At 42.3% G+C, this 25753-nt stretch overlaps 1 protein-coding gene across 1 annotated transcript in view; it reads left to right on the forward strand.

Moving 5' to 3' along the window:
• Positions 1 to 5599: 5599 nt before the first annotated feature.
• pde6a (phosphodiesterase 6A, cGMP-specific, rod, alpha) overlaps positions 5600 to 25753 on the forward strand; it is a gene marked incomplete at both ends in the record, with an annotated part of 40077 nt that continues 19923 nt past the window's right edge. Inside the window, 9 exons of the mRNA XM_083915872.1 lie at positions 5600 to 5928; positions 6997 to 7138; positions 11230 to 11382; positions 13307 to 13396; positions 13699 to 13839; positions 16052 to 16126; positions 18600 to 18664; positions 20271 to 20337; positions 23457 to 23504. Coding sequence (XP_083771998.1) covers positions 5600 to 5928; positions 6997 to 7138; positions 11230 to 11382; positions 13307 to 13396; positions 13699 to 13839; positions 16052 to 16126; positions 18600 to 18664; positions 20271 to 20337; positions 23457 to 23504 — 1110 coding nt within the window. The remainder of the gene's footprint in view (positions 5929 to 6996; positions 7139 to 11229; positions 11383 to 13306; positions 13397 to 13698; positions 13840 to 16051; positions 16127 to 18599; positions 18665 to 20270; positions 20338 to 23456; positions 23505 to 25753) is intronic.

A 25753-nucleotide genomic window follows, 5' to 3' on the forward strand; every position in this document is an offset into this window, starting at 1 on the left:
ATATATATTTTTTTTTTTTTTTAATATATATATATATATATATATATATATATATATATATATACATATTAAGGGAAATAATGACGTGTGTGTTGTCACTGTAGGGAGAGCAATTCCGCTCCTGGAGGGCCGCTGTCCTGCATGTTTTAGGTTTCTCCCTACCCTAACACACCAATATTCAAACTGTGACAAGCATCAGCTGCTTGATAATGAGCAAATCATTAGACTCAGGTGTTTTGGAGCAGAGAGAAACCTAAAACATGCAGGACAGTGGCTCTCCAGCCACCTGACCTAGGAAATAAGTGAAACTTTGTAATGTCCATCCTGGAACAAACTTCCAATCAACCATGTTTAACCACAATGTCTGTTGCATTCTGTCACATTTATTTAATTGTTTGATTTATTGTATGTTAGCTTTATTTTAATTTGATTCATGTTAGCTAATTTAATAAAAGCTCTCGATTTAAAAAAGAAAAAAGATCTCGATCTACCGGTCAATCTTGGTTCCTACCCTCACCTGTGGTCATGAAAGCCGGGTCAGGACCCAAAGAACCAGGTTGCGGGTACAAGCGGCCGAAATGTGTTTCCTCAGGAGGGGGGCTGGAGTCTCCCTTAGAGAGAGGGGGAGAAGTTCAGCATCCATGAGGAACTCGCAGTAGAGCCGCTGCTCCTTTGCGTTGAAAGGAGCCAGTTGAGGTGGTTCAGGCATCTAGTAAGGATGAACCCTGGGCGCCTCCCTAGGGAAGGGATAAGAGGTTGAAGATGAGATGAGATGAGATGAGATGTTATGCTTATTGTTACTCTGACCCTTTCCCATCTTTGTATTGAAACTGTTGCACAATAATTTCCCCTCGGGATAAATAAAGCTTCTTGAATCTTGAATCTTGAATTCAGTTCACTTTTATTTATAGTGCCAAATCATGACAAAAGTCATCTCAAGACACTTTACATATAGAGTAGGTCTAGACTGCACTCCATGGCTAATTTAGGATTTACAGAGACACAACGATCCCTCCATAAGCTGCAACAAGTTTCAATATACTACTACTACTACTAATAATAATAATAATAAGGCGCTGTGGTGGTTAGCACTGTCGTCTCACAGCGAGAGGGTTACTGGTTCGAATCCTAGCTGGGGCCCTTCTGTGTGCAGTTTGCATGTTCTCCCCGTGTCTGCGTGGGTTTTCTCCGGGTTCTCCGGTTTCCTCCCACAGTCCAAAGACGTGCAGGTGTTGGGTTCATTGATGACTCTAAATCACCCGTAGGTGTGAATGGTTGTCTGTCTCTGTTTGTCTCTATGTGCCCTGTGATAGACTGGCGTCCTGTCCAGGGTGGACCCCGCCTCACGCCCGATGTCAGCTGGGATCGGCTCCAGCCCCCCCGCGACCCCGACAGGGACAAGAGGATGAAGATGAATGGATGAATAATAATAATACTATCTATATACAGTATTTATCCAGCATCCATCAGCAAAACCTCAAACTCCAAACTTTTATCCTACTACAAAAGAAAAGCTGTGGAAAACCAGACGATGTAGAAATATCTGAACATGTCGATTCATGGTTAGTCAATGGGAGGCTCTCCTCCCGCTCCTGTCCTTCCTGTTGGGGATGGGGTGTCCTGAAATAGTGAGCTCTCTTTTTGCTTTGCAGCTCTCTGAAGATGCCCTCGTGGATTGACGCCGCACAAGTGAAACCAGCTATGAAATTCTGAAAGTGTTTATTTTGGTTTGACCAGCGATACGACTTCTGTTCTCGCTGTTTGTTATTCCCCGTCTCACTTTCCTCAGAGAAGGTGTGAGGGTGACTGATGTTTGCGCTTCGTCACCCCAGTGGGAGATACGTGATACAGTTTGAACTATAGGAGAAACAAATAAGTGTAATACTATCACATAATCCACATCACTGAATACTCAGGGAGTTTATACAAGCAGGGAGTGTTAAGTCTTGGTTAAACTCACAGTTTCGCTGTGAGGTTTTGCTTAAAGGTCCTACTGACTAACGACAGCATTACTTTTTGTTTTCTTTTACCTGCTAGCTCTTATTCATGTTGCAATGTTGCACAGTAACAAACATTATAAATCGAGAGGGTTAAGGAAAACGGACTAAATGTAATAAATGTGACATTATTCAGGCCTTGTTTGATGGTAAACCTTGAGCCACTGATGGGATAATGTGCTATTAGATGAAGTTATGCGTTCTTTGTTGGTCCGGATGTGTTCTGGTATATATGGTGTGTTCCTCTGGTGTAGGCACTGCCTCTGTGTGTTGCTTTCATGGCGAGCTGCTTGCTTTTCTAGATGGGTAGCAAAGGAACTAGGCCGTGTTGTGGGAGTGATTTGAGAAGCTTTTCTACCCAATTTTGTCCGTTTTTTACTCTGAACTCTCGGGATCCATCGTAACTGATATGTATTCAAGGGTAGAGAAGACAAACATGTTTTTAACACCCACCTGTGAATCTCACAGGGAGTATTTTATTCTGAAATTACACACTTCGGGTATACTTAAATACCCCCTGATGAACACAGACACACTGTTATCTTATTGACTGCAGACGTCAGTGGGCTGAACCCAAACCTTTAGCTCACGCAAGAAAAAAATCACTCTAATTTGTGTAGTTTTGATAAATAACCAGAGCTGAAATAGCAGCCACAGCTGTCACCAAACTAGTTGCCTCACATCAAAGCTTGTTGATGCTATTTTCCCATAAAAGCCATGGTGTTGAGTTATAAAAAATATATTTTAAGAAGAAGAAGAATTACTTTATTAATCCCGCAACGGGAAATTACATTTTTTTCACTCTGTTATTATTAATGTTACACACACACAGGCCCGAAACACACACACATGCACAAACAGGACCTATATACATGCAATTAATGGAGAGATGTCAGAGCAAGGGGGCTGCCAGTGACCAGCGCCCCGAGCAGTTGGGGGTTCAGTGCCTTGCTCAACAGCACCTCGGCAGTGCCCGGGAGTTGAACCGGCACCTCTCCAGCCACCAGTCCACGCTCCATTCACGGTCCACACAGGCACTCAAACCGGCGACCCTCCGGTTCCCAGCCGAGTCGAGTTAAACTCTTCTCCTTTTCCAGTTTGTAAACTGTCTTTAAATCGGCTCATTGAGGTTTAACTGAATGTGTGTACATCCATATTTTAAATATCTTCATCCAGTACTCCCGATATATTCATGTATGTGTAAAAAAACATGCAAACAAGTGGTTGGTATTTTAATATAGAACATTTCAGTTCAGTAAGCTACATGTCATGAGTACTCATAAGTCCTAAGAGTTTCCCCTTGGGAGACGGAGAAAGAAATCTCAGGTTGTGTCATTAAACATTGGACGGTATCGTAATCCCAGTGTTGTAATTGGATGCAGGCTTATGTCCACACATGACCATTTAAAACCATCCTGGTAATCCCATTTCTTTTCTCAGACACCTGCAGATTTGTGTGGCAGGACAGAGGGGTTGCATACTTTGCTGGAGACAATACAAGGACTTTAACAGGTAGGACCATATATTCAAATAATCTATTGGATCTGCGGGGCACAGATGCCAGTTATACATGATCATAACTGCGTTAATTAACTTCTATTTTAAGTGGACAAGGCATGGGCAGTAAACAAAAGGGGTAGATAATCACAGGAAGCTACTAACTTGGCTAAAACCTTTTCTTTTGAGACACATCCACCAATCAATAATTAGCAGGAATAATAATAATAATTTGGCCTAACATTGATATAGTGATGATTTAAGAAGATGACCAATCACAGCTGACATGTTTTTCTTATTACATGTAAGAGTGTATGAGTGAGCATAGATTACTTAATAGTCCAAACAGTAGTAATGAGGCTAAGAGGAGAAGACGAAACAAACGCTTATAATGTTCATGTATGGTAAGAGAAGTGATAACGTGGATATAAGAGATGCAGTTTATGTAAATCTTCATTTTCATTTAGTGAGCGACTGGAGTCTGATAATAACAGCTGTTATCTGCCGTGAAATCACAGGTAATCAGTGGTTCACGTAGACCAGGGGTCTGCAACCCGCGGCTCATGGGCCTCATGCGGCTCTTCACTCCCTTCTCAGTGGCTCCTGTAGCTTTGCTAAAAAATCACATGGGAATAAATGATGTGTTTTTTGCACAGTGGGCAATCTTTCAAAGGGAGCACCTGTTCTCTAGGAGTTCAAGGTGATTTTTAAAAAATATTATGTGAAACTAAAATATGCGTCACATGCTACGGCTATCGCTCAGCACCTTTCCCTGCTAATCTCGAGTTTATGACCTGTGCTGTCAGTACGCTAACCATGCTAACCGTGGATAAATAAAAAAACACTTATCAGAGGAGAATAGAGGGTTGCGTGGAGAGATCAATTTGCTTTCACTGCCAACATTGATGGCTTACGTGTATAATTCATATGTGGTGAGAAATTAGCCAACAACAATTTATTTTACAACAGGTAATAATAATCATAACAGTAATAGGAATGAAATGTCAACAGTTTTCTTTATTTTTGTTCTAAAATGTCATAAAGTCAACAAACTGTAGTTGTAGTTGTAGTTTTTGTATATATTATATAACTATAAATACAACTTTATAAGCTGTGACATCAAATATGTTTTGCGGCTCCAGACAAATTTTACTTGGTGAAGAGGGGGCAAAGTGGCTCTTTTGATAGTAAAGGCTGCAGAGCCCTGATGTAGACAGACTAAATTGCATAAGACTTACATATACATATTGCATGTATACCAGCATGTCTTCATGTTATGGGAAGTGGCTTGTGTGTAGTGACAAACCCACAGAAAATGAATCCCCCAGCTCTGCAACTCTCTTTTAAGCATCTTTTAGCTCTTTGTAAATCAATCAGTGTTGAGTCTCAGCGCTCTCATCAACACTGTTTCCAGCCACAGCAGCAGCTGTTTTCAGCAAACAAGCCAATAAACTCAGCATAGGATAGCGGCCCAATACCAAGCAACAGAAGACATGGTTGGTGACGAACCAGCGGATGAAGAAAGTGGAATCTTTAGCGGTTCACAATGTTTTTTAGCATCAGGATCGAGACTAAACAGGAGCTAAAAGAAGAGTGAACCAAAGTGACCATAAACAATGAATGTAGATGTTTTGCACAGGCATATGATCAGTTAAAGGCCTCCCCACGTAGCAGTTCCTACGTGTTACTGGAAGTGTGTCCGTCTCTGTCTTTGTGTCTCTCTCTGTCCATCCGTCCGTCTTTTCCCTGTTTCTCTCTCCTTCTCTCCCTCTCTCCAGTGCAGACAGATGTGCGTCCTCCACAGAGCTGGGTCTGTCTGACGTTCCTGTCTGTTATAGTGAAGGTTTTCAACGCCACCGTACTCTACGGGGGAATTGTTGGGTCTCTGTAAATCATAAATAAGTCATAGAGTGTGGTCTATACCTACTCTGTAAAGTGTCCTGAGATAACTGTTGTTATGATTTGGCACTTTAAATAACACTGAATTGAATTGAATTGAATTTACTTTTCCCAACCAGACGTTTCTCTCTCTGAATTTTAATTGCTAACCATTCACCCCAGAGCATTACCATCATCTGTTTGGATCCCTGTCAGCCGCAGCAGCCATGGTGGACGCAGCGGCAGCAGAGCAGTTCCTGGATGCCAACCCGCAGTTCGCCAAGAAGTACTACGACGTCAATTTCCGGCCCAAGGTCGTCTCAGACCTGCTGGACAGCAACCGGAAGACAGACGTGGACATCAGCAAGTTCCACGAGCTGACAACGGTGGAGGAGAGCGAGGTCCTCTTCGACCTCATGCGGGACATCCAGGACAACCTGCAGATGGAGAAGTGCGTCTTCAACCTCATGAGGCACCTCAGCTTCATGATGAGGGCTGACCGCATGAGTCTCTTCATGTACCGGCAGAGGAATGGAGTGGCCGAGCTGGCAACCAGGTTACATGGGATTTCTTCTTAAAGTTTTAAAGTAGGACCATCTCACAAAAAGGATCGTGATCACTGAAGCAAACTAGCAGAAGATATTATTTGGGTTGTGTAGAAAATGATGAGTTGGAAATGCAGAGTTTGATTGAACTGCCTCGAACTTCACATTATAAGTCTAACATACCTTTTTTAATGCCTGCTTCCTGTTTTTATTTGTAGTTCCTCCACTGAATCATTTCCTAGGGAGGAAACATTTATGTCACTGTGCCGGCACGGAGCACATTTCACACATTTTCAGACCTTTTCAGACATTTTCAGACAAATCTTCAGGTAATATTGAATGACCACATTCTGGTTTTCACCAGCACACTACTACATACATACAGTTCCAGATACTCACATTCGGCAGCAAAATCCAATAAGGAAATGTTAACTGAGTATTTCTGCTTTTCTGTAGTCTTTATGTCAGTGCAGTTACACATGTTCATGCCCCGATAGCAGCTCACTGCAGCCAGACTCCTTCTGTGGGCAGCTCCTATGGAATAATGTTTGAGTATTAACCTGATTCAGTTGAAGAGCGCATTATAATTTAATTTTTTTCTCTTTGCCTCCAGGTTATTTAACGTCCTTCCACTGAATCATTTCCTAGGGAGGAAACATTTATGTCGCTGTGCTGGCACGGAGCACATTTCACACATTTTCAGACATTTTCAGACTTTTTCAGACTTTTTCAGACATTTTCAGGCAAATCTTCAGGGAATATTGAATGACCACATTCTGGTTTTCACCAGCACACTGCTGCACATTTCATACAGGTCACATTGGGAAGGACAAATCAAATAAGGAAATGTTAACTGAGTATTTCTGCTTTTCTGTTGCCTTTATGTCGGTGCAGTTACACATGTTCATGCCCCGATAGCAGCTCACTACAGCCAGACTCCTCCTGTTGGCAGCTCCAAAGGAATAATTAACATTTTCTCTCTTTAGTGACAGAGTTTTGTGAGATCACCTGTTTTTGAGTATTAACCTTATTTAGTTGCACAGCACATTGTAATTTCATTTGTTTCTCTTTGCCTCCAGGTTATTTAACGTCAATAAAGATTCACTATTCGATGACTGCCTGGTTGCACCTGACAGTGAGATTGTGTACCCGTTGGATATGGGCATCGTTGGCCACGTGGCGTCCACCAAGAAGATGGTCAACATTCCTGATGTGGCTGAGGTAAATACACACGTTCGTATGTTTGTGTGTGTTTAACGTTCACTGGTAATGTGGAGCCAACAGAGGCATCAGCACCACATTACTAGTTCAATTATTCATATACAAAATTGTTTCCCCCCCCTCACTTTTATCTTCTTCTGATGCATTCAGTGCAAAAATCGATCCACAAAAAACAAACAAGTCACATCTCTACCATGTGTTGGTCCCTGTTGGCTTCCATAAAGCCAAATATTGATATATAAATCAATATAAATATTAAAACATTTGGGAGGGAATGGAAACTGCTGCTCTGCCCTTGTTTGAACACCAGATGGCGACTCTTAACCACATGTCCCCTCCTCTAATTCCCTCCAAACAAAGCCAGCTCAATCTCATTACAGCCAATACCTTTGACATTTGGAAATGGCTGGCGAGCTTATTCCCACGTACATTTCAAGTTTGCCACGCTACTGCAGGTCCTCTAACTTCACTCCCGCCCCCTCTCTCTGCGAAGTCCTCCACCAACTGTTATTGTGACATTTACAGTTAATAAGGCAGCGGTCCACCCTGCATAACTGATGGATTACAAGCCCTCTTCTGTATCAGTTCAATCACTTCGTTTCATGGGAGATTAGAAAGCTCAGCTGCCGATGTTATGAACAAAACAGACCCGGGTGATTTGTTCCCGGTTCTGATGCCAGGCCGGCCTGTTGTGCCGTCACTTGTGAGCCGCCGCACAACAAACATGGCTGTGCTGGTCTAAACCTCTGTCCGTCACGCCCCAGCCTCACACAAATACATGAAAGCAGGACGGGAAATGTGGCAACTGGAACGATATCAAAGCCTCCAAGCCTCCGTCTCCCCGGTCGCAGCGGAGGAGCAGCTAATGTTTTCTTATAATTGGTTGGCTTTATGATGCTAATGCACTGTCAATGGCCTTTCCGAGTAATGCAGAGACCTAGGAATCACTGTCTCTCTGTGCTCTATTTCCATCCCAGTCCAATCCAGTGCAGGCTGGTCAACCAGTCAGGATTCCTGTAGGTGGAAGGCAGGGGATTATGTGTCACTGGGATTATGTAGTGAGCAACAGCTGGCCTCATTTCTCTCTCTTCTACTCTCCCTGACTCCTTCAAAGTGAATTTAATAATCGCAAAGTTTTACAAACTAGTAACTGTATTGACTCTGTGACTGCTATTTGAGGTGTGGGTAATCGTGGGGTCTACGTGTGAGGAAGGTGGAGAGTGTCAGTGGGGGAGGCTGTGGATGAAGCCAGTTAATCCGTCCTGAATTAGAGCGATCCCAGATTACTCCCAGAGGTCAAAACAGGCTCTGAGGCATTTTCCCAGACTCAGCACAATAACGCACCTTTAATCTGTTCTGGTGCACTGTATTGTTTCATATTTATTTTCTCCTTGATGGAGCAGAGCATTGGTCTGAACATTTAACAACTATTTCAATATTGAAATGTACCTTTTAGTGAATTTATATTTGGGAAAATACACATAGAAGACATTGCTAGGTGTTGTGGCATGTTTTGGTTGAACGCATGCCCATTTGATTATATTGTAACCTGCACTGCATTCAGCAGCACTCTGCCATAACGTGTCAAATCATTTCTCATCACATGTGCAGCCCACTCTGCTGCAGACACTGACTGCTTTCCTGTATTTTTTTGTTATATTACTGAAGTGAATATATATTATTCAGACATTGCAGTTAACCAGCAGATAGCTTAGAGCAAACTACACCGATTATACAATTATTAACATTAACAATTCATTTTTCCAAGCTGGCTGTTACCGTGTGGAGCTTGATGGAGTGAAGATGCTAAATGAGAAGTTTTAATCAATTTAGTCAAATCTGTTTTATAAATTAGTTGTTCACTTTAAACGCTAAGTTGGCGCACAGCCCACACTGTCGGATCAAATTTAAGTAGTAACTTTATTTGGTAAATGAATGGATTATGTCTGCTTATGATGGGGTAAATGCAACCAGAGCAAATAACCCTTATTCCATTTTAATCCCCTTTATTTCCTGTTAATTCTACTGAATTATTTACACATTTATTACATATGAATGTATTTATTTGGATACATGTATTAATTTGGATTTATTATTCATTTACATATTAAACTTTATGCATTTAATTGAAGGGAAACGAAAAGTGTTTCATCTCACTGTTCATTTATCAGACTTATTCAACAAATATGACAGTTTTAACAATATCAGTCTGCTAATACGAATAAGGTATATAAATAAATAATCTGTGTCTTTTATATTCAAATACATCTTGTGCTTAGATTGTGCTTCTAACGTGTGGAGCTGCTGGGCAAAGGTCAAGGCAAAGCTTCAGCTGAGGATAACAAGCAGGATGAAGACTTCTCTAGGCTTTAGGGGGTCAAAGGTCATTCAATAACGAGCTGGAACAGGTTTATTTGTAAGCTGCGTGGCTGCGGTTGAGTCAGCTACTGCGCAGTGCTGATCCAAGATCAGTGTTGTCTCTCTCAAAGTGATTTCCCCCTTCATTTCCTACTCCTGCCACACTTCAGGCCGACCCTTATGTAGAGAGAAAAAGACAGAAAAATTATGATTTATTCATTCATTCAACCTTTAATTATACTTGAGGAATCATTGAGGGGTTAGGGTTAGTTCAATTACAAAGATAAAGAAAAATAAGGACAAAAAAACAGAACAACAACAAAGAGAAGAATCCGAACATGAAGCAGATGTGCTAATGTAGTTTGGGGTGCAGGATGAGGACTGCTCAAATCTGATTTCTGATGCTCAGACAGATGCACACATTAAAAATAAAAAACAAAAATGACACGGGGCAGGTCTGTGCTTCAGTGGAACATGCTGCACTTTTTACTCAACTACTTTTAATCAAACCGGAGTTGTTTGTGCTTTGTGGTCTCTGCTGATGGTGGTGGTGCCTGCTGCCGTGGTCCTGCATGACGCTTCCTGCTGCTATTATAATTTATAACCTTAGCTGTGCTTGTTTCTACTATTCTGCTGTATTAATAAGTCATATTCACATTACTATAGATATGATTATAGTTACTGGAAGTGTGTCTGTCTCTGTCTTTGTCTCTCTCTGTCCATCTGTCCGTCTTTTCTCTCTTTCTCTCTCCTTTTCTCCCTCTCTCCGGTGCAGACAGATGTCCGTCCTCCACAGAGCTGGGTCTGTCTGACGTTCCTGTCTGTTATAGGGAAGGTTTTCAACGCCACCGTACTCTACGGGGGAATTGTTGGGTCTATGTAAATCATATATAAGTCATAGAGTGTGGTCTTTACCTGCTCTGTAAAGTGTCCTGAGATAACTGCTGTTATGATTTGGCACTATAAATAATATTGAATTGAATTGAATGGTTACACAGGACATGAAACTGTTTTTTTTTTTTTACAGCTCCAGGATATACTGTATATCTGTAGCTGGGTAGAGGAAGAATAGGGTTTCAGTTCAGATTTCTTTGCTTTACATGTGACAGCAGCAGTATTAAGGTTTCTAAGGCTGAAGGATGAAAAGTGAATGATGCAATTGTTTCTTTCTTTGGTGAGAGTGAGGATTGAGGCAGATAAAGCATTAGTGCTAGATGTATCATTATTGCAGTACGCTGTATATCAGCTGATATACGCCGATCGATTGATGTATAGCAATGCCAAAGATTTCATTTGTTGTTTGAAATATTTTCAACTTTCTGTAGTTTGGCCACAGAGAGTTGTGAAACGTCTATTCCAACTCTAAAATGTCCCACTCAGTACATTTCTTGTTGGCATTCACCCAAATCAGGACTCCGTCACGTACTGGTCTCTGGCAGGTCGCTTTCCAAAGGTTTTTGTTCTTTCTTGGCAGTTAATGAGCCACTCTTTCTCCGTTTCACCCCTGGAGAAACTTAATTGATGACCCCTGCTGTACAGGAGGAGCAATAGGTGGAGAGCAGCAGAGAGGGCCTTGAGTGTGCGGATAATGGAAAGTCTTTGCTAGCAGCGTTTATGGATGGAAGTGGTGTGTTCATCAAAGCTGGGTCTGGAAGTTTTGAAGGATGCGGGGGGGCAAGGAGCAGGCAATTAAATACAATCAAGTACTACTTCTCTCTGCTTTCTCTTTATAGAGTGCTCATTACAGCGACTTTGTGGACGAGCTGACCGAGTATAAGACCAAGAACGTCCTCGCCATCCCCATCATGAACGGCAAAGACATGGTGGCCGTCATGATGGCCCTCAACAAGTTGGACGGGCCACGCTTCACTGCAAAGGATGAAGAGGTACTGTTTAATACTGTCTGCCCTGGAAACTCACACTTCATTTTAGGGATTCAGTCACTTGGATCATATTAAGTTAAGAGCTCTTTTCAAAACATAAGCCAGTGCAGGAACACAATACGTTCCCCCTCAGCTTTCATGTATTTCCTTACTTTTGTCATGGCCCGATGCCTCTTCTCCAAACTTTCTATTTTAGTAGCTACCCGACTGTTGCACGTTGGTCCAAAACAATGAAATTCAGTCGGCCAAACATTACAGTAATCATCAGTTCTGTCCCTACTCCCATGAAACCAATCTGCAGTATGTCCCTGCTTCATGGGTGCATGTATCCCAGGACCCTGCTAACAAGCTAACCAATAGCATGTCTTAGCCTCTGTTTTGCTTGAAACATGATGACAAGCTGCATGAGAAACTAGAAATGACTTGAAAAGAATCCATTGGTTGCAATATCCCCCCAATCTGTTGAATTATACAAATGTATAATCTGAATTTAGATTCAAATGTGAGTGAAAATATACAGTGATGCAGATAATTTCCCTGTTTGGTACCCAGGAGAATATTTAAAGTCTGTCTAGGAATATTAGAGATGAATTCACAAAAGGTTACAGAGCGCAGGGTGAGCAGCAATATGGTCATAATAATTATTATGGGAGCAAAGGAAGCCAGGTGTGAAACCACAAGTCAACGTTGACGTATTACGCTACACTACGTTACGTAGTTTAGTTGCCTAAGGACCTAAGGAAGTAACCTAGGACATTTCAATGCGTGCTAATTTAGGAGACACCCCAGTGGGCCGTATTAGAGGGCTGTTACGAACAAGCTATTTGGTCGTATGGGTTGGAGGAATTGTGTAAATGACCACAAGGGGTGCTATTTGCACACAAAAAAATCGTATCCGCCCATGTATTGAAGATCCAGTGTCCCAACTTTCCACTAGATTTAATTCCAAAGGAGCCAGTTGAGGTGGTTCGGGCATCTAGTAAGGATGCCCCCCTGGGCGCCTCCCTAGGGAGGTGTTCCAGGCACGTCCAGCTGGGAGGAGGCCTCAGGGAAGACCCAGGACCAGGTGGAGAGATTATATCTCAACACTGGCCTGGGAACGCCTCGGGATCCCCCAGTTAGAGCTGGTTAATGTGGCCCGGGAAAGGGAAGTTTGGGGTCCCCCACAATATGGATTATTATTGCACAAAACCTTCCCTGCTGCTCTGGCCTGCAGTAGCGGCAGCTGTTGTACAGGTCACATAAACTCTGATGTATTGTTACACAAATCGAAAGCCTCTGAAATCAAAGCTAACAGTTCTAATCCTTTCACTTTCCGATAGCTAAATAGAGAACATTTTTCTGCCAAGAGAGGCCTGTCGGACGACATTTGGAGAGAGAGATCTGCACTGGGTGCAAAGGGCTGAGCCGCGGTGATGAAAGGCTAAAGTGAAAAGTCCCTGCAAATACCGACCTGTCAAAACAATAAAAACATGATGTGAAGTGTAATCACAAAGCCAGTTGGATGAATAAGTTGGGAAATCATTTTAAATCAAGGTGTGCAGTCGCATTACATTAAACATTTTGCTATTCTGAGCCACTGCCAGACGTCACTGTAGCTGCCTGAAGGTGCGTTTCATCAGCTGAGCCCTCTGTGGCACACGGTCCAAAGACCACTTTCTCTGTTCAGAAAGACCAGACCATGTTAACTTTCCGTTCTGACAGAAAGGTAAAATAAAGGTGAATATTGTAATGACTATCGCTTGGTCTCTGAAATAAATGAAATGAAATGTATAACTCACTGAGACACACACACACACACACACACACACACACACACACTCCCTGCTCCCTGAAGGGAATCGAGAATAGAGAGGCCGGTTATGTTTTGGAGATGTAGTCACATCCCTTTCTCAGTATTATGCAACGTGTGTACTGTTTCTTCCAGACCCTAAACAAGTATCTCAACTTTGCCAACCTCGTCCTGCGAGTTTTCCACCTGAGCTACCTGCACAACTGCGAGACCAGGAGGGGACAGGTGAGACTGTGGTGCATGCAACACTTCATATACTCTTTCCTTTGTCACCTGAATTAGACTTATTCCTTTTTTTATGATTCAGTTTGAGTATCTTCCCAGGCTGTATTCACACTGTAGCTGAAAGTTTACCCTCACCTGACCCTTTTTTCAACCGACTCGTGTGTTTGACAAGACGACTCAACGGTGCCCGACTCAGAAAGCGCAAACTGTGACGTTTAAAATAAGCGACGCTAAACCTCAGGGCCTGTGGTGTGCGTGAACTTTGAAACTGCTTTGCATGGTATCCTACTCCTCTTGTCCAGGTGCTGCTGTGGTCGGCCAGCAAGGTGTTTGAAGAGCTGACGGACATCGAGAGGCAGTTCCACAAGGCCTTGTACACAGTCAGAGCGTTCCTCAACTGTGACCGTTACTCTGTTGGTCTGCTGGACATGACCAAGACCAAGGTGGGTTACCATGGATACACACCCAACAAATAAAACCAATATTAAAGAGGGCAGCAAGCAGCACTGTAGGTCATTGTGTATAGATCCTTTCTGTGCGACACTGTTTGAGATTGTGGGGTCACATTTTTGGCTGTTTTATTTATTTGTGGCATGCTTTTGAAGTTCAATCTCAGCTTCTATAATAAGTCAATAATAAACTTTTTATCCAAAATAAGGTAACTCAGACCCTTAAAGCTCAAGCCGGTATCTTTCTTTATGAAAAATGTTTTACTATAACCTGACACACCACGACACAGACGATCAGTGAAAAGGTCGTGTACCTTTGCCTCCACTTGCTGCTCCCTGGCCGCTTCTAATGGCATCTGGGAGATTTCACCACTGCCGACCAAACGACCTGAGGAGAAGAGAGAGGAGCCTCTGACGCAGCGTCAATGATTTCTCCTGAACTCTGGTCACACCAGGAAGCTAGACACGTCTGAGTTTCTCTACTGTACCTTTTTAGCTGTAAAATGAGACGAAGTAGGCAGTACAGTGTAAGGATATTGATTCATATTTGGTCAGTGCTGCCTAGTTTCACAGTTTGATCAGCGCTCAAAGCAGCTACTGACACGGCGTCAGAGTTTCCTCGGGTCTGGGCGCAGACAGGGACATAAGGTGGAGGTAGAGAGATATGACTTTGTCACAGATCGTCTGTATCATTGTGCTGTCGGGACATAGAGACAGTTACCAACTTTGACTTTGAGCTTAACCCTTGTGCATCACGAAGGAACATTTTGCCACAATAATACCACAAGCTTTGATCCCAACCTATAGCCCTGGTTTCAAAATTGTAGTTTTTACTATTTTCCACTAGATTTAACCGTTTTCTCGCGGTTGTCCAAATCTATGCTATTTTCCTGGTTTTGCTGCTGTGGTACGGAGAACTGCAATTTGATGCAATGCATGTTACTTAACATATCTGTGAAATGATAAATAAATATCTAATAGTTATCAGAATTAGAATCAGACTCAGAATCAGAAAACCTTTAATGTCCCGCAGACGGGGAAATTCTTTGGTCACAGCAGCAACAGAATATTACAAAATAAGATAAAAAATAGCAAAAATAAGCAATAAAGTTAAATTTAAAAAGGGAAGAAATAGAAATAGACATATATACATATTCACATGATATAGTGCAGTTGTTGTTTTGTTTGTTTGTTTTGTAATAATATAATATGGAGTGAATAAATATGAGTAAATATGACTAAATAGTGCAAAAACAGAAGTGACCTTAGTACAGGCATGTTGCACAGTGCAGGGTACAGGAGGTCAATAGTCTATTGGGAGCAGTGCTGATTGTAAAGTCTGACTTAGACTTAGTGTTATGGTTTTGACATGAACATGGTGAGTTTTTGAAGGAGATTCACAAGGTTTAAGTATTCAAACTACTTTAACTTTAATGTAAAAGCAGGCGTTCAGGTATTTATTTGGGTCTTACGAAGCTCGACTGCAGCTGCTCATAAAGTCGTAAAACTTTACATTTAGCTTGAGGCACAAATGACCTTGACATGCTGGAAAAAAAGGAACCACTGTATATGATAATGCATTTTTTACGCATTTTAACTGAATGTAATCATTGCTTTCTAACTCTGTGTGTTGTACCATTGTCATCCCCGCTGAGTTTTGATAAGATCTGTTCTTCTTTTGGAAAGAGATATTTTCAGAAACTCCTTTGGGGTTTCTTTGACTAATCTGCTCTATTTTTCTTCTGCTTCAATCCCTTGTGTCGATGATAGATGTTAACACTTAAAACCATCTTCTGATCAATGTGGTACAATCCCCTAGATTTGTGATAACTAACACGTTGTCATAAACGCTACTTACTGGCTGTAGCTGTCACCTAATTACGAGCAGCTGCCAGTTGATTCCCAACACCTGCTATCTGAGAACAAACACATGTTGTCTACCGACACAGATGGCTGTCTGGAAACAATGCTAGCCTACATAAATAAAACACTTAAAAAATAAACCCAACAAGTACTTTGTGAAGACAGAACACAACATATTAAGGCTAAGGGGCTACTGGAATTAGCATTTTCAGGCAGAATGGATGTGTTGGATGTGCCTCCAGTTCACAATGAGTGCATCTAAACAATGAAACAACTGAAGCAGCCATATCAGTTTGTGTTGCCGCTCTAAATCTTCTGTTTTTCTGTGTGTTTGTGTGCGTAGGAGTTCTTTGACCTGTGGCCGGTTCTGATGGGAGAAGTTCCACCATATGATGGACCCAAAACTCCTGATGGCAGGGTGAGGAAATATTAACCCTTGCGACTATAGCCGTAGCTGCTGTTACTGCTCATTCACTGTTGTGCCACCATCAGGGCAAAACGTCCCCTTGACTGCTGCTAACCCACCAGAAGGTTACTGTCAAACTGGCAGAATTTCCATAAAATATGCAGGGATGAATATTTATTTTTCCTTCTATCAACCCCATCAGGATGGCATATAAAAAAACAAGTGGCGAGGTGTTGTATTCATAAAGCTCCTAATTTAGCCCAAACATTTCTAGCTAGGGGTCCTGAATTAAACACATTCTCAGAACAACTCTGAGGCAGTAGGGACGGAAACTTTTACCTCTGTGAGGAGGTGTCGACCCTGTTGCTAGGTGTGACACAATTTTTAAAAAAAGGTGTGATTGGTTGGTTTTAAAAAAACAAAAAAAAGGTGGATTGCTTAGTCCAGGTGGGAATGACTCCTTAACCGCAAGTGAAGGAGTTCAAGTACCTCGGGATCATGTTCACGAGTGAGGGGACGATGGAGCGTGAGTTTGGCCGGAGAATCAGAGCAGCCGGGGTGGTGTTGCAGTCGCTCTACCGCACCGTTGTGACCAAAAGAGAGCTGAGGAAGGCAAAGCTCTCAATCTACCAGTCAATCTACAAGCGGCCAAAATGGGTTTCCTCAGGAGGGGGTCTGGAGTCTCCCTTAGAGAGAGGGGGAGAAGTTCAGTCATCCGTGACGAACTCGGAGTAGAGCCGCTGCTCCTTTGCGTTGAAAGGAGCCAGTTGAGGTGGTTCGGGCATCTAGTAAGGATGCACCCTGGGCGCCTCCCTAGGGAGGTGTTCCAGGCACGTCCAGCTGGGAGGAGGCCTCGGGGAAGACCCAGGACCAGGTGGAGAGATTAGATCTCCACGCTGGCCTGGGAACGCCTCAGGATCCCCCAGTTAGAGCTGGTTAATGTGGCCCGGGAAAGGGAAGTTTGGGGTCCCCTGCTGGAGCTGCTGCCCCCGTGACCCGACCCCGGATAAGAGGCTGAAGATGAGATGAGATGAGAAAAAAAAGGAGCACTTTTAATTATAATAGGCATTAAATGAACAGTGCTATCAATAGGTGTAATCATAGAATATAGTCTCTATTAAGGCATGATGTAATTATGAATACTGTTTTATCTAATGCACATTTCTGTTGAATAGATTTTAAGCTAAACTTTAAAAGTAGCTTCTAAAATATTTGAATAGAGAGGTCATCTTGTGCAGTATATTCATACACTATTAGTTGTTTTCTTAGTTTGTCTTCTTATGTTTGCCATCTGTTGCTATGGTAATTCTAGTGCTTTAATCTATTTGATGTGAATGGGGGAAAGGTCTCCGCTTTCATCAGTTCCTGTGATTGTCCTGTATAAGTACACCTGGGAAGCCCTTTTGTGAGCCCGCGAGGTGTGAACATCCTGTGAAATGAGGCGAACTGTCTCACAATATGAAGCCGTGAGAGCGCTGTAATTGTTTGTGTGACTGTGTGCTGATGGAAGTTTGTGACAGGCCCAAGTCATCACCGCTGCGCTGTTGCTTTTTTACAGTTGTCATATATCGTAGTATTGTTGTTGTGATCACTTTCATTTCTGGGGATGTCGCGTTATGGCGTTGGGTGGCAGATGTGAGCGCATCTCTAATGAGATCGACCACAAACATTATTCCTGCACAATCTAATCTGTAGCTTTCATCAATTCGCTGTCATTGAGGGTTTGGAGAATATTTCTCCTACCTCTGTGTATTTCCTCCATCTTCTCCTCTTAAGCTGTTTAAAAGTCCCACTCCATACTCCTTAGAGGCTCTCTAAGAGCCTACTCACACTGTCCTTTTGGCCGCGGCCAAAACCGTTTTTTCAGCTAAAGCCTAGTACCTTTAAGCAGTGCGAGTGCACCCGTTCCGCGCATAACTGCGGCCAGCGGACCGTCCACGGCCCGCTTGAAAGAGGTGGGCTTTAGCGGAGCCGTTTGCACATGTACGAGCACGAGCGTGCGCACGTGTACGAGCACGAGCACGAGCCCTACGGCAGTAGCGTTATGTCCGCCTGTTCGGACATGTAAATAGAAGGACGGACCATGCGCGGACATTTACAACAATGGCGGTGAATGTTTCACGTTGGTGTGATGCGGAGGTGGACTGTTTACTGCAGATTTGGTCGGATGAAAATATTCAAAAACAGTCGACAAGACGCACAAAAACTCCGAGGTCTACGGAAAGATTTGTAAACAAAGCCACACACACACGATCTCCCCCCGCAGCCTAGGCCCGTTTGTACTCACACTACCTGTGCCTCGGCAAATGCTTCTTGCTGCCTGTACGTCTAAGACATCAGTAATTCACAACTGAGCAAACCTGGACCTTACATGTCTGCCCTTAATCAAGAGTCAATATTCTCATGCAATATGATGTGACACACTGTAAGACTGTGTTGCGAGCATTTCAATGTATGTAATTTTTATGTTGTGTGTCTTTTCAAGGAAATTATCTTCTACAAACTGATCGACTACATCCTCCACGGCAAGGAGGACATCAAGGTCATCCCGTAAGTCATGACAGAGATGTGATCTAAAGATACGCTGTGGTCGTTCTATGACGACGCAGTTTTTTAAATGTGCACGCTGCTGTTTTGTTAGTTCTTTTGCACTTTTCATACAAACCAAACTCACTGACACAAAATACAATAAAAACAAATATAAACAACAATAAATCCAATTTAAATCCAACAAAAATTACAACAATGGAATTAAATGTTAAAAATCAATAGATCAAGGTAAATAGAATAAAAAATATGTGAATACGAAAATATGTAAAAACAAAGCTATAACATTTCTCCAGATTAAACCAAGACTAAAAAGATAAGTCTTTAACAATACAAAGAGCACTTGTGGCTATTCTAATATCCATCTAGAGCATTAGCATTAGAGCAGAAGACTCACTGGTACTTTCATGGTACACATGAAGAACATAGGGCGCACTCACACTGTCCGCCGTACCGTGCCCTGGGCTTTCGGGTACTTGTTCCTCCTCCCTCTCCCCCTTCTGGCTAGCCCGTTTGTACTCACACTACCTGGGCCTCGCGCAAATGCTCCTTGCCTGTCCATATGTCATAACGTGCTCGTACATGTGCAAATGTGCTTTACAAAAGCCCTGCTCTCCCAAACGGGCCGTGGACGGCCAGCTGGCTGCAGCTAGGCGCGGAGCGGTTGCACTCACACTGGTCAAACGAACTAGGCGTTACCCGTAAAACCTGTATGGGCACTGTACAGAAGGACAGTGTGAGTGCGCCCTAAAGAAATCAGTGAAGGGCCTTTGTGATCCGGCTGGAACCTAAAATCAAATAAAATCTACGATGTACAAGAGAAGCAAGGTCATTCAAAGCTAAATAAATGATTAAAAGGACGTTAACATCCATTTAGAGGGGTAATGGGATCAATGTTCCTGTTTTTAGTTGCGACTCTGGCCTCAGCGTTCTCATCTCACTGTAGTTTTATTACAGACTTTTTAGGTAATCCAGTAAAAACAAATCGCAATAATCTAAATGTCTGGTAATAAAAGCCTGTTTCACTATTCCACTGATGTACCCTGGGGGCTATAATGGGCCAGAAACAAAGTACTGCAACAAAAAACACCACAGGCATGTAAACATGGATATAAACAATGCAGGTTCCAAAGCTTTAACTAATTTGCAAACGCTTTAAGAGGAAGGAAATCCATTTGTTAGACCTTGAAGACAGAAACAACGTGGCACATTAAAGTCGACTAGACAGTGGTTATCGTGGAGATGATAACAGGATATTAATGTTGCCCCTTCCTCCCTCACATAACCAAACATGATTCATATTTTACCCAAATGAAAGATTAAAAGAAGAGAAGTTTTGCATAGAGTCATTTGTTTTCCATTAGTCAGTGTAGCTGCACTTACACTTAAACCGTAATAACAACTGTGCACTTGTAAATTAAAAGTTGTGTATGCATTTGTATGGTTTTACATAGCATTTATTTAAGCCTGGCAAAGTCAAATTCATACTAACAATACAGTAGGACGGCCATTTACATGATTTTTTTAGGTTTTCTTATCGGTTGTTGTTGTTAAAGATGATCATTATAACAATCGCATTCTCTGCTTGTCGTGTTGCGTTCATCCTCAGGAGTCCACCGGCAGATCACTGGGTCCTGGTCAGCGGTTTACCAACCTACGTAGCAGAGACCGGACTGGTCAGTGTCTGATTTGAAAGATCTTAAACGTATCTTACTGTGAAATACTGTGAAATGAGCATCAACTCTCAGGTCCAGTTTGTGTCACAAGAACATTCTTGAACATTACAGAATCATTGGACAGCATCATGAGTTTGAAGCAACATTATTTACATGTTTCTCACTGATAAAATCACATTGATTGATCTTTAAAGAGGGCAGAATAACTAAGTTGGGCGACACAGTGCTGTGGTGGTTAGCACTGTTGCCTCACAGCAAGAGGGTTTCTGGTTGAATCCCAGCTGGGGTCCTTCTGCGTGGAGTTTGCATGTTCTCCCCGTGTCTGCGTGGGTTTTCTCCGGGTTCTCCGGTTTCCTCCCACAGTCCAAAGACATGCAGGTGTTCGGTTCATTGATGACTCTAAATCACCCGTAGGTGTGAATGGTTGTCTGTCTCTGTTCGTCTCTATGTGTCCTGTGATAGACTGGCGTCCTGTCCAGGGTGTACCCCGCCTCACACCCCATGTCAGCTGGGATCGGCTCCAGCCCCCCGCGACCCCAATAGGGACAAGCGGTTGAAGATGAATGAATGAAGAATAACTCAGTTCTCATTTGTAAACTAATTGGCCATCAACACTGCAACATATTTCATCGTTCTTCCTCAGTTTTGTGAAACTTATCCGTCAGTCAGCAATGTTTACTTTAAATCCCAATGAATATTGAAGGGCCCTCTTTGCAGGTGAGACGTTTACACGATGACTGATGGTGTTTAACATATGACCTTTCACAAACTGCTCGACCACCCCGCGGCCCAAACGTGCATGGATTAAACAACAAATGAATAATGAATGAATGGCCAGCGAGCAGCTTGACTATAAACAGTGACAGCTCTGTTCAGCAGGGCAAGATCCACTTAACACAGGTTGTTGCACATATGACACAGAATGTTTTGTACAATTTCCAGCAGATTTGATCAAACCAGTGGAACAGAAATCCCAACACGATGTCTGTCTGGGACATTAAATGTCAGTGTGAGGAATTGACAGATTTTAATCTCCATGGTTACCAAAAACTAAAGTTACCAATTAGACAATCTCTATTCTAGTAAACCAGACAAAGCTATGATAAAGTGCAAGTACAATTCCTGACTTACTGCACGATAGCAACTACTGACTCAGATGCCCTACTGAAATAATATTTACTCTCTCTGCTGTACAGTATATGACAGGTTATGATTATCAGTTTTACACACATTTAACATCTGCAGCTGACTCAAAAATCTTCAGTTGATCCCAAAATAACCCCAAAATTGTCTCAGATTATTTTAGGAATGCAGCTGTAAATGTAATATTAATAGTGACACTTAATAATCATAAATAAGCAACAATAAGTCACTTAATCCATTAGTTGTTAAGTATAAAAGTAATGAATTCAACTATTTTTGTTTTGAGTCTTTTTTCTTTCACCTATGAAAGTAAACTGAATATCTCTGAGTTGTGGACAAAACAAGACATTTGACGACGTCATCTTGGGCTTTAGGAAACACTGATATCTTTTTTTTTTCACCATTTATAGATTAGGGAATCGACCCATATGGATTTTGTAGAGCCGATGCCGATTTTTCATCAGCCTTAGCCGATGAACGATACGGACTGCCTATTTTCCTGAGCCGATGCTACTTTTGCTTCCTCAATTTACATCATAAAAATCATAAAACTTACAGAGTGATGATAACAAAAGAGTCTCAACTTTTTTTGTAAGAATAAGGAACCTTTATTGAACTTAAAAAAAGGCGTCTCCAGCAAAACAGAGCTGCCTGTGGACGCCTGTCTGTAAATAACGACGGTAAAAAACTGACGGCTAACGCAGCAGCCCGCTTCGGCCGATACGATACACCTAAAAACGCAAATATCAACCGGCTGATGTATCGGTCTATCACCATTTTAGACCAAACAACTAATCCATTAATCGAGAAACCAATTGATTGATTGATTGATAAACAATAAAATATAATAATTGTCTGAAAGCCCGATCATGAATAAGAGGATAAAAAAGTTAGTTAGTAGCAAAACAGACTTTAACTTTATTCAGTTTTTCTGTATTCAGTTTATATAAATGGACATTATATGGTGGGATGAAGGATCCTGAGATTATTTTTTATCAGATCCATTCAGTTACATTCATATCTTTACGACAGCTCATCTTTACCTAATCACCCATCGTGAGCATAAGGAGGTCTTACGGGAAACAGTCGATAAAATCCAGCTTTGTTAAAGTGATTGAATGTGTTTTGAAAATAGAGTGTGGCTGAATTCAACCAAAACTTTTTTAGCTTTTAATTGTTCCTCATTTCTCACTCTGACTTTTACAGAACAACTTTCCCTTCTTCCGTGCAGGAGTCCGTATGAAACCAGTGTCCTTTAAAGATATCTATATTTCAAAATCCCTCCGTCGGAAGCTGCGGGTGGTCAGACGAGCAGAACGCCATCAGGCCTTATTACACAGTTGTCAGTGTGCACATTGTTGTGGAAATGAAAAGTGTTCAGCCGCACGGTGCCGTGATGTATAATTGTAATTTCTGCAGCCATTGTAATTAATCACAGTGTGCATTTCCCCAAACCGCTGAGCTGGCTGTCGCTCGTCTATCTATCCCTCCGTCTGTCCTCCTCCTGTCCTGTCCTTTCATCGTCTTTGCCCCTTGTCATTTTTCAGCTCTAAATCATCTCTCCTCCCTCGTCTTCTCCCTTTTTTCCTCTTCTACATCATGTAAAAGGTGGAAACTCCCTTCTCCGCAGAGCAACCTTTTCATAAATTGAAGGAAAAAAGACGTGTCAGTGTGACACTAATGGCTCTGGAGGGGACACAAAGGGGTTAATGGATTAACCGTGGGGCAATTCAACTCTGACAGCTCCTGAACATAACATATGAACATGAGCTCCTTCAACCCATAAAGGTGAAGGTGGAGTTTTTCATGCGGGAACATTAGAACAAAGACGTCCCCCTCCTCTGGAAACTTTCTTGTTCTAATTCCTGAGAAACTTTACGCTGGGAATGTATCACCATCTTAATTTAACCTGCACATTGTAGCAACTGTCATGAAATGTCATCACTTTATTTCTTGTTATTTCCTTTTTCCCACAGATTTGTAACATAATGAATGCAGCTGAGGATGAGTTTTTCAAATTCCAGGTAAGCTGGCTGCAACTTTTGTATTAATTCATTATGTTTTCAAGGAAGCACTGGTAAAGAGACATGTCCAACACAGCATGAGCATTTGCATTTGATGGATGAATGTGTTTCTGTTTACTGAGATTTTATACTAAAGACACTGTGACGTCCAAGGCAAACCTTACCTTAACGACAAACCACCTAGTGGCAATAAAGGGTCAGGTCAAAAATAAGATCAAATCCAAATCAATCAGAAGACTAAAGACCCTCTTGGAACAGAATCACACCCGCCGTGACGCCAAATCAGGCCAGGGGCCCCTTGCGAACTCTCTGTCCCCCTACTTTCAGCACCCTTGCTCGGACCACACCAATCTTTAAACTCAGCCTTGAGTTTGATCTCAACTTCACACCTGTAAAGTTTTGTGAACGTAACTTGCGACGCTATCATGCTAAAAAAAAATATGTCCACAGACAGGCGTTTAAAAACCTGGCAACACAACTACAGTTGGTGTCTCCAAGTCCGAATTTTGATGAGAGACCCCCACACACACACAATAACAATTGTACAATATTAAGTTTCGTGGGAAACATTTTTCATTAGAGCAGTTAAAGGACCTTGTGTATTTGATAAGTGAAAAGAAGGTAAAGTAGCTAAGGCTGTGAATGCTCTCATTTGTCCAGGTCATCGTTATCCCCGAGGACATTTCAGTCAAAAACAACTGGACTTTTGATGTACGCATCTGACCAGTCCCAGCCTGGTCCTGGTCCTGGTCCAGTCCCAGCCTGGTCCTGGTCCTGGTCCTGGTCCTGGTCCAGTCCCAGCCTGGTCCTGGTCCTGGTCCTGGTCCAGTCCCAGCCTGGTCCTGGCCCTGTCAGATGCGTAAATGAACTGATGAAGCCTCTTGGATGAGAGGTGAAATGTCTTTCTAGACAAATAACCAAGTCCAGTTGCTTTTGACTGAAATTGCCTTGGGGATAAAGTAGCTGAGATGTTTCTTTCTACCAGGAAAAGTAAAACTAAATTTAGTTTTAAAACCGGGTTTCAGTTTTTCCTCTATAGGTGTCTGTAAGTACTGCAAATTGATTAACTCTCGCTGCTAATAATCAACAGCAATGCATTAAGATGATTTCACTTTTGGCCAAATACTCAGTACAAATATGATCATACGTTATGCATTTATTCATTTATCCATGAAAGGAGTAGTACCAGCTACGCCATGTTCATATGTTTTGGTACCTTAACCAACCTGTTCTCGCTCCTAACTCATCAAATACATCAGCTCGATCAGTGTCTGATACCGAGGCTTTCACTTTAACGTCTATGTGAGACACACCGGGCTTTCAACTGCTCGACCGCGCTGCTGTGAGATGACGTAGCACAAATGGCATCAAAGTCCGCGTAGGAAGGAGATAGACTGAGTCAAACAAACGCAGGACTTTCACCTAGGAGAGTTACCTCACAAACATATTTATTTGAACCCAAACTACGATCTTTTTCTATTTGGTCGCCCAGAGTGTTGAAAGCTTGATGCCACGTGGTCCACTGTATGCGGCGTACGTGTAACCTCAGTGCCGGCTGTTGCTGTGACAGAAGAGAGCACTTTCGTTCATTATCTGTAATCTGATTTTTATGTAAAGTAATAGATGGCATTAGCATATCACAGTCAAATTACAGTAATTGCATTATATGTGAGCCTTCGCTCTTGAGTGATGTGAATGAAATAGAACTGAGAGTATATGTTGGAATAATGGATGAAAAACTAATCTAGCTGTATAATGGGCTCTCGTGAACCATAAGGGACCACCAGGGAACAATCATAAGGAACGATTCTGTCACATAGTCCTAACAGAATCCATGATATATTCCTCATTCTCAGCTCTCCGTAGTGTAAATGAGTTTCCTGAGGGCTGTAAAGCGCCCATTGTATTTACTCTTATTATACTCTGTTTCTGATAGCCGTCGTCCTGCTCATACGTCCATCACTGCACTGCTGACTATTTGGGTCTGAATGTTAACATGGTATTCCACCTCTTCTCTTCAGTTTGAGGTTCAGTGGGATGCAGGGGCTATTTTTGCTGTAGGCTGGTTTGTTGCTGTTACATTCTGCTCCATCTGCTTCTCTGACTGTAGAAATCAGTCTGTTGGCATTAGGGATTGGACAAAAATTGCGATAAAAAAGTCACAATTAGTTGATCCAGGTGAATTTCCAGTATCGAGATAAAAATGAATATCCTCTTGAGCGACTTGAGCGGTGAATTGACTGCAGTTT

Source organism: Echiichthys vipera, assembly GCF_963691815.1.
Source record: "Echiichthys vipera genome assembly, chromosome: 6".
Lineage (NCBI taxonomy): Eukaryota > Metazoa > Chordata > Actinopteri > Perciformes > Trachinidae > Echiichthys > Echiichthys vipera.